This window comes from Oncorhynchus masou, chromosome 17, assembly GCF_036934945.1.
Source record: "Oncorhynchus masou masou isolate Uvic2021 chromosome 17, UVic_Omas_1.1, whole genome shotgun sequence".
NCBI lineage: Eukaryota > Metazoa > Chordata > Actinopteri > Salmoniformes > Salmonidae > Oncorhynchus > Oncorhynchus masou.
Genome location: NC_088228.1, coordinates 10,148,083 through 10,163,474, shown reverse-complemented (window position 1 = coordinate 10,163,474; position 15,392 = coordinate 10,148,083). Strand labels below are relative to the sequence as shown.

General features: G+C 43.1%; 1 protein-coding gene across 1 annotated transcript in view; it reads right to left on the bottom strand.

The window, feature by feature from the left end:
• LOC135558418 (SH3-containing GRB2-like protein 3-interacting protein 1) overlaps nt 1–15,392 on the bottom strand; it is a 68,319-nt gene that overhangs the window by 41,303 nt on the left and 11,624 nt on the right. The window contains exons 2-6 of the mRNA XM_064992205.1: nt 9,805–9,868; nt 9,114–9,135; nt 7,573–7,629; nt 5,457–5,514; nt 3,105–3,277 (exon numbers count right to left, since the gene is read on the bottom strand). Coding sequence (XP_064848277.1) covers nt 3,105–3,277; nt 5,457–5,514; nt 7,573–7,629; nt 9,114–9,135; nt 9,805–9,868 — 374 coding nt within the window. The remainder of the gene's footprint in view (nt 1–3,104; nt 3,278–5,456; nt 5,515–7,572; nt 7,630–9,113; nt 9,136–9,804; nt 9,869–15,392) is intronic.

The window sequence follows — 15,392 nt, the reverse complement described above, 5'->3', positions numbered from 1 at the left end:
TGGAGAGAGAAAAGGAAGATGGAGAGAAAGGGGAGATGGAGAGAGAAAGGGGAGATGGGGAGAGAAAGGGAAAATGTAGAGAGAAAGGGAAGATGGAGAGAGAAAAGGAAGATGGAGAGAGAAAGGTAAGATGGAGAGAGAAAGGGAAGATGGAGAGAGAAAGGGAAGATGGAAAGAGAAAAGGAAGATGGAGAGAGAAAGGAGAGATGGAGAGAGAAAGGGAAAATGGAGAGAGAAAGGGAAAATGGAGAGAGAAAGGGAAGATGGAGAGAGAAAACGAAGATGGAGAGAAGGAAAGATGGAGAGAGAAATGGAAGATGGAGAGAGAAAGGGAAAATGGAGAGAGAAAGGGAAAATGGAGAGAGAAAGGGAAAATGGAGAGAGAAAACGAAGATGGAGAGAAGGAAAGATGGAGAGAGAAAGGGACGATGGAGAGAGAAAGGGAAGATGGAGAGAGAAAGGGAAGATGGAGAGAGAAAGGGAAGATGGAGAGAGAAAAGGAAGATGGAGAGAGAAAAGGAAGATGGAGAGAGAAAAGGAAGATGGAGAGAGAAAAGGAAGATGGAGAGAGAAAGGGAAGATGGAGAGAGAAAGGGAAGATGGAGAGAGAAAGGGAAGATGGAGAGAAAAGGAAGATGGAGAGAGAAAGGGAAGATGGAGAGAAAAGGAAGATGGAGAGAGAAAGGGAAGATGGAGAGAAAAGGAAGATGGAGAGAGAAAGGAAGATGGAGAGAGAAAGGGAAGATGGAGAGAGAAAAGGAAGATGGAGAGAGAAAAGGAAGATGGAGAGAGAAAAGGAAGATGGAGAGAGAAAAGGAAGATGGAGAGAGAAAAGGAAGATGGAGAGAGAAAGGGAAGATGGAGAGAGAAAAGGAAGATGGAGAGAGAAAGGAGAGATGGAGAAAGGGAAAATGGAGAGAGAAAGGGAAAATGGAGAGAGAAAACGAAGATGGAGAGAAGGAAAGATGGAGAGAGAAATGGAAGATGGAGAGAGAAAAGGAAGATGGAGAGAGAAAGGGAAAATGGAGAGAGAAAGGGAAGATGGAGAGAGAAAACGAAGATGGAGAGAAGGAAAGATGGAGAGAGAAAGGGAAGATGGAGAGAGAAAAGGAATATGGAGAGAGAAAAGGAAGATGGAGAGAGAAAAGGAAGATGGAGAGAGAAAGGGAAGATGGAAAGAGAAAAGGAAGATGGAGAGAGAAAGGAGAGATGGAGAGAGAAAGGGAAAATGGAGAGAGAAAGGGAAAATGGAGAGAGAAAGGGAAGATGGAGAGAGAAAACGAAGATGGAGAGAAGGAAAGATGGAGAGAGAAATGGAAGATGGAGAGAGAAAGGGGAAATGGAGAGAGAAAGGGAAAATGGAGAGAGAAAGGGAAAATGGAGAGAGAAAGGGAAAATGGAGAGAGAAAACGAAGATGGAGAGAAGGAAAGATGGAGAGAGAAAGGGACGATGGAGAGAGAAAGGGAAGATGGAGAGAGAAAGGGAAGATGGAGAGAGAAAGGGAAGATGGAGAGAGAAAGGGAAGATGGAGAGAGAAAGGGAAGATGGAGAGAGAAAAGGAAGATGGAGAGAGAAAAGGAAGATGGAGAGAGAAAAGGAAGATGGAGAGAGAAAAGGAAGATGGAGAGAGAAAGGGAAGATGGAGAGAGAAAGGGAAGATGGAGAGAAAAGGAAGATGGAGAGAGAAAGGGAAGATGGAGAGAAAAGGAAGATGGAGAGAGAAAGGGAAGATGGAGAGAAAAGGAAGATGGAGAGAGAAAGGGAAGATGGAGAGAGAAAGGGAAGATGGAGAGAGAAAGGGAAGATGGAGAGAGAAAAGGAAGATGGAGAGAGAAAGGGAAGATGGAGAGAAAAGGAAGATGGAGAGAGAAAGGGAAGATGGAGAGAGAACGGGAAGATGGAGAGAGAAAGGGAAGATGGAGAGAGAAAGGGAAGATGGAGAGAGAAAGGGAAAATGGAGAGAGAAAACGAAGATGGAGAGAAGGAAAGATGGAGAGAGAAATGGAAGATGGAGAGAGAAAAGGAAGATGGAGAGAGAAAGGGAAAATGGAGAGAGAAAGGGAAGATGGAGAGAGAAAACGAAGATGGAGAGAAGGAAAGATGGAGAGAGAAAGGGAAGATGGAGAGAGAAAAGGAATATGGAGAGAGAAAAGGAAGATGGAGAGAGAAAGGGAAGATGGAGAGAGAAAAGGAAGATGGAGAGAGAAAAGGAAGATGGAGAGAGAAAAGGAAGATGGAGAGAGAAAAGGAAGATGGAGAGAGAAAGGAAGATGGAGAGAGAAAGGGAAGATGGAGAGAGAAAGGGAAGATGGAGAGAGAAAAGGAAGATGGAGAGAGAAAGGGAAGATGGAGAGAGAAAAGGAAGATGGAGAGAGAAAGGGAAGATGGAGAGAGAACGGGAAGATGGAGAGAGAAAGGGAAGATGGAGAGAGAAAGGGAAGATGGAGAGAGAAAGGGAAGATGGAGAGAGAAAGGGAAGATGGAGAGAAAAGGAAGATGGAGAGAGAAAGGGAAGATGGAGAGAAAAGGAAGATGGAGAGAGAAAGGGAAGATGGAGAGAGAAGGGGAAGATGGAGAGAGAAAAGGAAGATGGAGAGAGAAAGGGAAGATGGAGAGAAAAGGAAGATGGAGAGAAAAAGGGAAGAGGGGAAAATGAAGAGGGGGCGGAAGTGAGAGGAGGAACAGATATTCAGATGTTTAGTACATTCCAGATCATATCACTGGTTAGAATTAGCTGTAGCTGTCAGTTTCTGTCAGCTGTCACTGGATAGAATTAGCTGTAGCTGTCAGTGTCTGTCAGCTGTCCAGTTTCAACAAAACGATTCACATAATACTTCATATAACACCCGAGAGAGCTAGCTTTCTTGGAGTAGCAGTTACGGCCGTGGCCCTTAGTTACAATGACCCAAGTTTAAGTTTAAGTTCAGTCAGGGACATTGCACTTTATCCTACTTCTCTAGGTACAGTTCTAGGGTCAGCATTCCCTCCCCTTAATCCAAGGTTTAACAATTAGTGGGAAAAATGCTAAACTGACCCATAATCACCGTCTAGGGACAACTTCACCCTACTGCGGTTACATACAGTTAGAACAGCAAGGACTCACCAAAGAGGGAGACAGAGCCAAACCTCCAACGGAAGCTTTCAGTTCATCCATGGAGGGGATGGCACACTTGGCAGTGTCGGAGGGCAACGGCTTGATCTTAATCTTGAACTTCCTGTTGTCGTCCTCATCCTCAGTGTCACTGGAGGAGAAGTGCTGCTTGCCTTTGGGAGCTGGTGAACACTCATTAAGTAAGAAGATCTTTTACATACAGATGTAGGATATTAATTTGAGCCAGTTTGCTACAGCAGGAAAATAATCCTGCAGCAACAGGAAATGTGAATTATTATGTGGATTATAATTAATGGACATTTGTTGTAGGGGTTTGTACATTTTTCATTTGGACAAATCAAGTCTGACATTTTAAAGTGGAAATTACAAACTTTAGAAGCCTTTTTCAATCTTGAATACATTACAAGTTTGCATTTCCGGGTGGAAATTTGTCCTTTGGTCTAGAGTCCAAATTTGAGATTTTTGGTTCCAACCGCGGTGTCATTGTGAGATGTGGTGTGGGTGAACAGATGATGGATGTCATAAGGTGAATTCACCAATTTGTAAGTCGCTCTGGATAAGAGCGTCTGCCAAATGACTTAAATGTAAATGTAAATGTAATCTTCACATGTGTATTTCCCACCGTAAAGCATGGAGGAGGTGGTGTTATGGTGTGGGGGTGCTTTGCTGGTGACACTGTCTGTGATTTATTTAGAATTCAAGGCACACTTAACCAGCATTGCACCACAGCATTCTGCAGCTATACGCCATCCCATCTGGTTTGGGCTTAGTGGGACTATCATTTGTTTTTCAACAGGACGATGACCTAACACACCACCAGGCTGTGTAAGAGATAATTGACCAAGAAGGAGAGTGATGGAGTGCTGCATCAGATGACCTGGCCTCCACACTCCCTCGACCACAACCAAATTGAGATGATTTGGGATGAGTCGGACCGCATAGTGAGGTAAAAGCAGCCAACAAGTGCTCAGCATATGTGGGAACTCCTTCAAGACTGTTGGAAAAATATTCCAGGTGAAGATGGTTGAGAGAATGCCAAGAGGGTGCAAAGCTGTCATCAAGGCACGCAAAGAGTGGCTATTTGAAGAATCTCAAATTTAGATTTGTTTAACACTTTTGTGGTTACTAAATGATTCCATATTTGTTATTTCATAGTTTTGATGTCTTCACTATTATTCTAAAATATAGAAAATAGAAAAAATAAATAAAGGTATTCTAAAACTTTTGACCGGTAGTGTATCTCACTGTTGAAAACTGGAATGTCTCACTGAATATTACCCTGCCTCTTACCTCGTCATGACGCTCAATTGCTGATTTGATCCGAGGCCAGTGACTAGGGGTTACACAAACATACATGTTCAATTGAAACCAATGGTATTAAAAACGTTCTAGGCAGGATGCAACCGAGATAGCGAGGGGAAACACTCTTATGTGACTCCAGACTGTTTTCACTCTTTCGGTCCTGCAGGTCAGGTTCACTCACATGTAGAGCATAAATTTAGAGAGGGTGTCTGAGTGATTAGGCCTATTTAACATAGAGATTCACTGGGCCAATATGTCGCTCAGCTAGCTAAACAGGTCAATAGCTTAGCAGTCAGTGTCCCAAGACTGTTGCCTGTGTAACAGCTTAGCTTCCACCCCGGTCTGCCCTGAGTTGGGTGTGAACCTGGGACCCTCTGCACACATTAACACTCATCACCAAAAGAAGCACAATAATGCCGACCAGGACAACAGAACCTCTCTAGGTCTCATGGCAGGACAGTAATATCTCTCTAGGTCTCAGGGCAGGACAACAGTACCTCTCTAGGTCTCAGGGCAGGACAACAGTATCTCTCTAGGTCTCAGGGCAGGATAACAGTACCTCTCTAGGTCTCAGGGCAGGACAACAGTATCTCTCTAGGTCTCAGGGCAGGAAAACAGTACCTCTCTAGGTCTCAGGGCAGGATAACAGTATCTCTCTAGGTCTCAGGGCAGGAAAACAGTATCTCTCTAGGTCTCAGGGCAGGAAAACAGTACCTCTCTAGGTCTCAGGGCAGGACAACAGTATCTCTCTAGGTCTCAGGGCAGGACAACAGTATCTCTCTAGGTCTCAGGGCAGGAAAACAGTACCTCTCTAGGTCTCAAGGCAGGACAACAGTATCTCTCTAGGTCTCAGGGCAGGACAACAGTACCTCTCTAGGTCTCAAGGCAGGACAACAGTATCTCTCTAGGTCTCAGGGCAGGACAACAGTACCTCTCTAGGTCTCAGGGCAGGTGACGTCACTTACACTATGCCCGCTACTAGCTCACTGCTAATTAGCTAGCCATTCCACATGGACTACATCTGATAATCTAAAAGGATATTTTCTCTCTCCTCTCCGGGTCTGAGACTGAAGCCATCAGCGTCCACATCTGGAGCGGCCTGTAACAGGAAGTAAATATGTAAGTGGTAAAATGACTGTTTGTGACATCGTGTAACAACAAATACATTCACTTCTCTCATGCTTGTGGGTAAAAAAATGCACACATAAAAACTGCAGTTTTGATTCCAAATTCAATGTTACACGAGGATGATTGATTGCCATAACCAGGAAAGTTGTAGGGAGCAGAAGTGGAAGTGACAGCTGGTTATGGGAAGTAAAGTGTAGAATGTGGTTTGGGGTTAGAATGTAGAACGTGGTTTGTGGTTAGAATGTAGAATGTGGTTTGTGGTTAGAATGTAGAATATGGTTTGGAGTTAGAATGTAGAATGTGGTTTGGGGTTAGAATGTAGAATGTGGTTTATGGTTAGAATGTAGAATGTGGTTTGTGGTTAGAATGTAGAATGTGGTTTGTGGGTAGAATGTGTTTTGTGGTTAGAATGTAGAATGTGGTTTGTGGGTAGAATGTAGAACGTGGTTTGTATGTAGAATGTGGTTTGGGGTTAGAATGTAGAATGTGGTTTTGGGTTAGAATGTAGAATGTGGTTTGTGGTTAGAATGTAGAATGTGGTTTGTGGTTAGAATGTAGAATGTGGTTTGTGGTTAGAATGTAGAACGTGGTTTGTGGTTAGAATGTAGAACGTGGTTTGTGGTTAGAATGTAGAACGTGGTTTGTGGTTAGAATGTAGAACGTGGTTTGTGGTTAGAATGTAGAATGTGGTTTGTGGTTAGAATGTAGAATGTGGTTTGTGGTTAGAATGTAGAATGTGGTTTGTGGTTAGAATGTAGAATGTGGTTTGTGGTTAGAATGTAGAATGTGGTTTGTGGTTAGAATGTAGAATGTGGTTTGTGGTTAGAATGTAGAATGTGGTTTGTGGTTAGAATGTAGAATGTGGTTTGTGGTTAGAATGTAGAATGTGGTTTGTGGTTAGAATGTAGAATGTGGTTTGTGGTTAGAATGTAGAATGTGGTTTGTGGTTAGAATGTAGAATGTGGTTTTGGGTTAGAATGTAGAATGTGGTTTGTGGTTAGAATGTAGAATGTGGTTTGGGGTTAGAATGTAGAATGTGGTTTGGGGTTAGAATGTAGAATGTGGTTTGGGGTTAGAATGTAGAATGTGGTTAGAATGTAGAATGTGGTTTGGGGTTGGAATGTAGAATGTGGTTTGGGGTTGGAATGTAGAATGTGGTTTGGGGTTAGAATGTAGAATGTAGTTTGGGGATTGAATGTAGAATGTGGTTTGTTTCCCCATTGTGGTTGAAACATCTTCATAAGCAAAGTATTGCATCAGCGGATCTGAAATCGTAATATATTTTCGTAATTTTTATTAGTCACGTCATTAGTTACGCCATTACTTATTAGTCACTAGTCATTAGTTAGTCGTCACTGGTCACTAGTCATTAGTCACTATTCATTAATTATTGGTCAATAGACATTAGTCACTATTCATTAGTTATTAGTCACTAGACATGAGTCACTATTCATTAGTTATTAGTCACTAGTCATTAGTCACTACTCATTAGATATTAGTCACTAGACATTAGTCACTATTCATTAGTTATTAGTCACGCAATATTAGTCGCTATTCATTAGATATTAGTCACTATTCATTAGTCACGATTCATTAGTTATTAGTCACTATTCATTAGTTATTAGTCACTAAACATTAGTCACTATTCATTAGATATTAGTCACTATTCATTAGTTATTAGTCACTAAACATTAGTCACTATTCATTAGTTATTAGTCACTCACTATTCATTAGTTATTAGCCACAAGACATGAGTCACTATTCATTAGTTATTAGTCACGAGATATTAGTCACTATTCATTAGTTATTAGTCACTAAACATTAGTCACTAGTTACATCATGACCTTGCGTTTTGACAACCAGGGCGGCACTTCCTCTTTTATCCCTATAGCTGTTTATTCCCTAACCCATTGTATTACTACTAATTACTGACACTATAGACGGACATTTTATTTGCCATGTGTATGTGACAAATAAGATTTGATTTGATTTGCTCACTTACTGCACTGTGCTGTACATATCTACTTACATATTGGTCCAAATCAATCTCCCCATAATAGCCATTTGGAGCCCCGTTGGTCTTTTTCTGTGATAATGGAACGTGTCAGTGAGAAACTCTCATACCATCAAGCATTTTACACAGTTGAAGTAGGAAGTTTACATACACTTAGGATGGAGTCATTAAAACTCGTTTTTCAACCACTCTACAAATTTTGTGTAAACAAACTACAGTTTTGGCAAGTCGGTTAGGACATCTACTTTGTGCCTGATTCAAGTCATTTTTCCAACAATTGTTTACAGACAGAGTGAATTATAAGTGAAATAATCTATCACAATTCCAGGGGGTCAGAAGTTTACATGCACTAAATTGACTGTGCCTTTAAACAGCTTGGAAAATTCCAGAAAATTATGTCATGGCTTTAGAAGCTTCTGATAAGCTAATTCACATTATTTGAGTATCTAGTATCTATATCCACAGTATCTATATCCACAGTCAAATGAGTCCTATATCGACATAACCTGAAAGGCAGCTCAGCAAGGAAGAAGCCACTGCTCCAAAACCACCATAAAAAAAGCCAGACTACGGTTTGCAACTGCACATGGGGACAAAGATCGTACTTTTTGGAGAAATGTCCTCTGGTCTGATGAATCAAAAACAGAACTGTTTGGCCATAATGACCATCATTATGTTTGGAGGAAAAAGGGGGAGGCTTGCAAGCCGAAGAACATCATCCCAACCGTGAAGCACGGAGGTGGCAGCATCATGTTGTGGGGGTGCTTTTCTGCAGGAGGGACTGGTGCACTTCACAAAATAGATGGCAACATGAGGCAGGAAAATGATGTGGATATATTGAAGCAACATCTCAAGACATCAGTCAGGAAGTTAAAGCTTGGTCGCAAATGGGTCTTCCAAATGGACAATGAGCCCAAGCATACTTCCAAAGTTGTGGCAAAATGGCTTAATGACCACAAAGTCAAGGTATTGGAGTGGCCATCACAAAGCCCTGACCTCAATCCCATAGAAAATGTGTGGGCAGAACCGAAAAAGCGTGTGCGAGCAAGGAGGCCTACAAACCTGACTCAGTTACACCAGCTCTGTCAGGAGAAATGGGCCAAAATTCACCCAACTTATTGTGGGAAGCTTGTGGAAGGCTACCCAAAACATTTGAACCAAGTTAAACAATTTAAAGGCAATGCTACCAAATACTAATTGAGTGTATGTAAACTTCTGACCCACCGGGAATGTGATGAAAGAAATAAAAGCTGGGAAAAAATCACTCTCTACTATTATTCAGACATTTCACATTCTTAAAATAGAGTGGTGATCTTAACTGACCTAAGACAGGGAATTGTGACTAGTATTAAACTGAGTTTAAATGTATTTGGCTGAGGTGTGTGTGTAAACTTCCGACTTCAACAGCATATCCACAGCTTGAATCAACAACAAAAACAGCACTATTGACGAATGGGAAACATTCAACTACAGCGAAGTAAACAAACAAAGAAGAGTGAGGATAAGAGCATCAATGACATCACATGGATTATTTACCCCATCGTCTACCTACTTACTCCATCTTTGTCAGGGGAGCCCCTGTACAGAGAGACGAGAGAGGAAAGAGAGAAGAGAGGGGGAGAGAGAGAAGAGGGGAGAGAGTATGAGAGGGGAGAGAGAGAAGAGAGGGGGAGAGAGAGACGAGAGAGGAAAGATCACAATCATCAGACTACTTAGAAAATATGGGCGATAAGCTCAAAAATATGTTTTGAATGACAGCTCAAATAGTTATTGAATAAAAATAAATTAACGTAATTTAGATGTCCTCTCTATTGATGTTCTACATAGAGCAACATACCAACTGCAGGTCTACGGACTTACAACCAAAGTGTCAGCAAAGTCAATCCTGGTGTAGCTGCTGAATTCTGCAATGTTAAACTGTCTGCTGGAGATCACTCACGTTAAACTGTCTGCTGGAGATCACTCACGTTAAACTGTCTGCTGGAGTTCACTCACGTTAAACTGTCTGCTGGAGTTCACTCACGTTAAACTGTCTGCTGGAGATCACTCACGTTAAACTGTCTGCTGGAGAACACTCACGTTAAACTGTCTGCTGGACATCACTCACGTTAAACTGTCTGCTGGAGATCACTCACGTTAAACTGTCTGCTGGAGATCACTCACGTTAAACTGTCTGCTGGAGATCACTCACGTTAAACTGTCTACAAGAGATCACTCACGTTAAACTGTCTACAGGAGATCACTCACGTGGAGTCTGTGTCCTTCTCTTTCTTTCGTAACCCAAAGGCCTTCCTGGTGCGTTTCTTCAGTCCTAAAAGAGAAGGAATGAAGGGTAGCAGGAGAGAAAGTGAGTTGGAGAGAGTAGGCTAATTAAGTGCTGTAAAACATTAGTTCAATTTTAATTGATTTAACTAGTGTTTTACAGTGGAGGGGTGGAGGGTAAATTTGAGGCAGAATTATGCATTTTAGGGGACCAAAAGAATTGGGACAAATTCACTTCTACACTGAGTATTACCAAACATTAAGAACACCTTCCTAATATTGAGTTGCATAAATGTATTATGTCATTTTGGAGTCACTTTTATTGTTAATAACAATAGAATATGTTTTTAAACACTTCTACATTAATGTGGATGCTACCATGATTACGGATAATCCTGAATGAACCGTGAATAATAATGATTGAGAAAGTTACAGACACACAGATATCATACCCCCAGACATTCTAACCTCTCATCATTACAATAACAGGGGATTCTATATTCTATTCTTAATTACAATAACAGGGGATTCTATATTCTATTCTTAATTACAATAACAGGGGATTCTATATTCTATTCTTAATTACAATAACAGGGGATTCTATATTCTATTCTTAATTACAATAACAGGGGATTCTATATTCTATTCTTAATTACAATAACAGGGGATTCTATATTCTATTCTTAATTACAATAACAGGGGATTCTATATTCTATTCTTAATTACAATAACAGTGACTCCATAAGGACCATTAGCAATCAGACACAAGCTTGATGTAGTCATTGTGTGCTATAAATATAATAATATTATAATAATACTTTTGGTCCCATAAAATTGGGGGGGACTATGTAGAAAAATTCTGTAATTTCTAAGCAGTTGATGAAAATACCCTCAAATTAAAGCTGACAGTCTGCACTTTAACATCATAGTCATAGTTTCATTTCAAATCCAAAGTGCTCGAGTACAGAGCCAAAACAACAATCCAATGTGTCACTGATCCAATACTTTTGGAGCTCATTCTATAAGTCAATTTGTCCAAATACTTATGACTTCTTTAAATTTGGGGACTAGATACATAAAGTGCTTTCATTTGTAAACGGTAAAACAGATATGTATGAAAATACCCTCAAATAAAAGGTGATATTCTGGACTGTCGCCTCATATGAAACATTTGATTTCAAATCCAAAATGGTGGAGTATAGAGCCGTTATTTACAATTTTAGCATCACTGTCCAAATACATTCGGAAGGGAGTGTTGTACAACAAACCATGTCAGACGTAATCATGACAAAGTTGCATAAAATTAATTACTAAGGAGGAAGATTCAATTGCAGTCAATACAGGATTTCATTTTTAATTTTTTTATTTCAGATTTATTTAACCAGGTAGGCCTTGACCTGGCCAAGATAAAGCAAAGCAGTGAGACACAAACAACAACACAGAATGGCATATGGAATAAACAAAAGTACAGTTAATAACACAATAGAAAAGTCTATATACAGTTTGTGCAAATGAGGTAAGATTAGGGAGGTAAGCCAATAAATAAGCCGTAGTGGCGAAGTAATTACAATTTAGCAATTAAACACTGGAGTGATAGATGTGCAGAAAATTAATATGCAAGTAGAGATACTGGGGTGCAAAGGAGCAAAAAATAACAATAATATGGGGATGAGATAGTTGGATGTGCTATTTACAGATGGGCTATGTACAAGTGCAGTGATCTGTGAGCTGCTCTGGCAGCTGATGTTTAAAGTTAGTGAGGGAGATATGAGTCTCCAGCTTCAGTGATTTTTGCAATTCGATCCAGTCATTGGCAGCAGAGAACTGGAAGGAAAGGCGGGAATTGGCTTTGGGGATGACCAGTGAAATATACCTGCTGGAGCACGTGCTACGGGTAGGTGTTGCTATGGTGACCAGTGAGCTGAGATAAGGCGGGGCTTTACCTAGCAAACTTATAGATGACCTGGAGCCAGTGGGTTTGGTGACGAACGAATATGAAGCGAGGGACAGCCAACGAGAGCATACAGGTTGCAGTGGTGGGTAGTATATGAGGCTTTGGTGACAAAACGGATAGCACTGTGATAGACTGCATCCAATTTGCTGAGTAGAGTGTTGGAGGCTATTTTGTAAATGACATTGCCGAAGTCGAGGATCGGTAGGATGGTCAGATTTACGAGGGTATGTTTGGCAGCATGAGTGAAGGATGCTTTTTTGCGAAATAGGAAGCTGATTCTAGGAAGCCGAAATAGGAAGCCAATTTTAATTTTGGATTGGAGATGCTTAATAATGTGAGTCTGGAAGGAGAGTTTACAGTCTAACCAGACACCTTGTTATTTGTAATTGTCCACATATTGTAAGTCAGAACCGTCCAGAGTGATGTTAGACAGCCGGACAGTTACAGGCAGCGATCGGTTGAAGAGCATGCATTTAGTTTTAATTGCATTTAAGAGCAGTTGGAGGCCACGGAACGAGAGTTGTATGGCATTGAAGCTTGTCTGGAGGTTCGTTAACACAGTGTCCAAAAAAGGGCCAGAAGTATACAGAATGGTGTTGTCTGCGTAGAGGTGGATCAGAGAAGCACCAGCAGCAAGAGCAACATCATTGATGTATATAGAGAAAAGAGTCTGCCCAAGAATTGAACCCTGTGGCACCCCCATAGAGACTGCCAGAGGTCCGAACAACAGGCCCTCCGATTTGACACACTGAACTCTGTCTGAGAAGTAGTTGGTGAACCAGGAGAGGCAGTCTTTTGAGAGAAACCAAGGCTGTTGAGTCTGCCAATAAGAATGTGGTGATTGACAGAGTCGAAAGCCTTGGCCAGGTCGATGAAGACTGTTGCACAGTACTGTCTTTTATCGATGGCGGTTATGATATCGTTTAGGCCCTTGAGAGTGGCTGAGGTGCACCCATGACCAGCTCGGGAACCAGATTGCATAGCGGAGAAGGTACGGTGGGATTCGAAATGGTCAGTGATCTGTTTGTTAACTTGGCTTTCGAAGACCTTAGAAAGGCAGGGTATGATAGATATAGGTCTGTAACAGTTTGGATCTAGAGTGTCTCCACCTTTGAAGAGGGGGATGATCGTGGCAGCTTTCCAATCTTTGGGGATCTCAGACGATATGAGAGGTTGAACAGGCTAGTAATAGGGGTTGCAACCATTTTGGCGGACAATTTTAGAAAGAGAGGGTCGCGGTTGTCTACCCCGGCTGATTGGTTGGAGTCCAGATTTCAGATTATCTGGATTTGGGTGAAGGGAAAAATGGGGGAGACTTGGGCAAGTTGCTGTGGGGGGAGCAGAGCTGTTGACCGGGGTAGGTGTAGCCAGGTGGAAAGCATGGCCAGTCGTAGAAAAATGCTTGTTGAAATTCTCAATTATGGTGGATTTATCGGTGGTGACAGTGTTTCCTAGCCTCAGAGCAGTGGGCAGCTGGGAGGTGGTGCTCTTATTCTCCATGGACTTTACAATGTCCCAGAACTTTATGAAGTTTGTGTTACATGATGCAAATTTCTGTTTGTAAAAGCTAGCCTTTGCTTTCCTAACTGCCTGTGTATATTGTTTACTAACCTCCCTGAAAAGTTGCATATCGCGGGGGCTATTCAATGCTAATGCAGTACACCACAAGATGTTTTTGTGCTGGTCAAGGGCAGTCAGGTCTGGAGTGAACCAAAGGCTATATCTGTTCCTGGTTCTACATTTTTTGAATGGGGCATGCTTATTTAAGATTTAAGATGGTGATGAAAGCACTTTTAAAGAATAACCAGGCATCCTCTACTGACGGAATGAGGTCAATGTCCTTCCAGGTCGATTAGAAAGGCCTGCTCGCGGAAGTGTTTTAGGGAGCGTTTGACAGTGATGAGGGGTGGTCGTTTGACCACAGACCCATTACGGACGCAGGCAATGAGGCAGTGATCGCTGAGATCCTGGTTGAAGACAGCAGAGGTGTATTTAGAGGGCAGGTTGGTCAGGATGATGTATATGAGGGTGCGGGTCACAGGAACACAATCACCACATTTGTACAACCAAAGACAAAATGGAAAGGCCAGTAGTGATCAATGGAAACACCCCATAGAGCCAGTGCTGTGGGGGAATCTAGCTGTTCTGTGCCAAAACTGAGGCCAAGCCCCCTCCAGGGTTGGCAGTTGGCATCATACAGTGTTGTAATCAAAGTGACTGGAAAAACCAACACCCTGAAACAGTTTAATGTGTGGACACAGCCACAGCCCAGAGCTCAGGGCATATGTCCCTCAGAGGGCAGCCATGTTGGGTACAGTCCTGTTTGAGGTGACTTTGGAGCAGAGGTAGACAAACCTAGTACTGAGGACCCATAGGGTGGGCTGGGGACCTATAGGGTGGGCTGGGGACCCATAGGGTGGGCTGGGGACCCATAGGGTGGGCTGGAGACCCATAGGGTGTGCTGGGGACCTATGGGGCGGGCTGGGGACCTATGGGGTGGGCTGGGGACCCATAGGGTGGGCTGGGGACCCATAGGGTGGGCTGGAGACCCATAGGGTGTGCTGGGGACCTATGGGGCGGGCTGGGGACCTATGGGGTGGGCTGGGGACCCATAGGGTGGGCTGGGGACCCATAGGGTGGGCTGGAGACCCATAGGGTGGGCTGGGGACCTATGGGGTGGGCTGGGGACCTATAGGGTGGGCTGGGGACCCATTGGGTGAGCTGGGGACCTATGGGGTGGGCTGGGGACCCATGGGGTGGGCTGGGGACCTATGGGGTGGGCTGGGGACCCATGGGGTGGGCTGGGGACCCATAGGGTGGGCTGGGGACCCATAGGGTGGGCTGGGGACCCATTGGGCGTGTGTGGGTGTGCAGTCTGTTAATCCAGCCCAGTAATACTGTGAAAGAGACCTTTTACTGTGGTCACTCTCCAGGATATTTTCCTCTTGCCTCCAGTGTCCATGTTCTACCCTCTTGATTACAGTGGATGTGAGATTATTTATGGCATGCATGTTCAATGCAGACATGTGATGGGATTAGTATTGGCCTCGTGGGCATGCCCAATGCAGACATGTGATGGGATTAGTATTGGCCTCGTGGGCATGTTCAATGCAGACATGTGATGGGATTAGTATTGGCCTCGTGGGCATGCCCAATGCAGACATGTGATGGGATTAGTATTGGCCTCGTGGGCATGCCCAATGCAGACATGTGATGGGATTAGTATTGGCCTCGTGGGCATGCCCAATGCAGACATGTGATGGGATTAGTATTGGCCTCGTGGGCATGCCCAATGCAGACATGTGATGGGATTAGTATTGGCCTCGTGGGCATGTTCAATGCAGACATGTGATGGGATTAGTATTGGCCTCGTGGGCATGCCCAATGCAGACATGTGATGGGATTAGTATTGGCCTCGTGGGCATGCCCAATGCAGACATGTGATGGGATTAGTATTGGCCTCGTGGGCATGCCCAATGCAGACATGTGATGGGATTAGTATTGGCCTCGTGGGCATGCCCAATGCAGACATGTGATGGGATTAGTATTGGCCTCGTGGGCATGCCCAATGCAGACATGTGATGGGATTAGTATTGGCCTCGTGGGCATGCCCAATGCA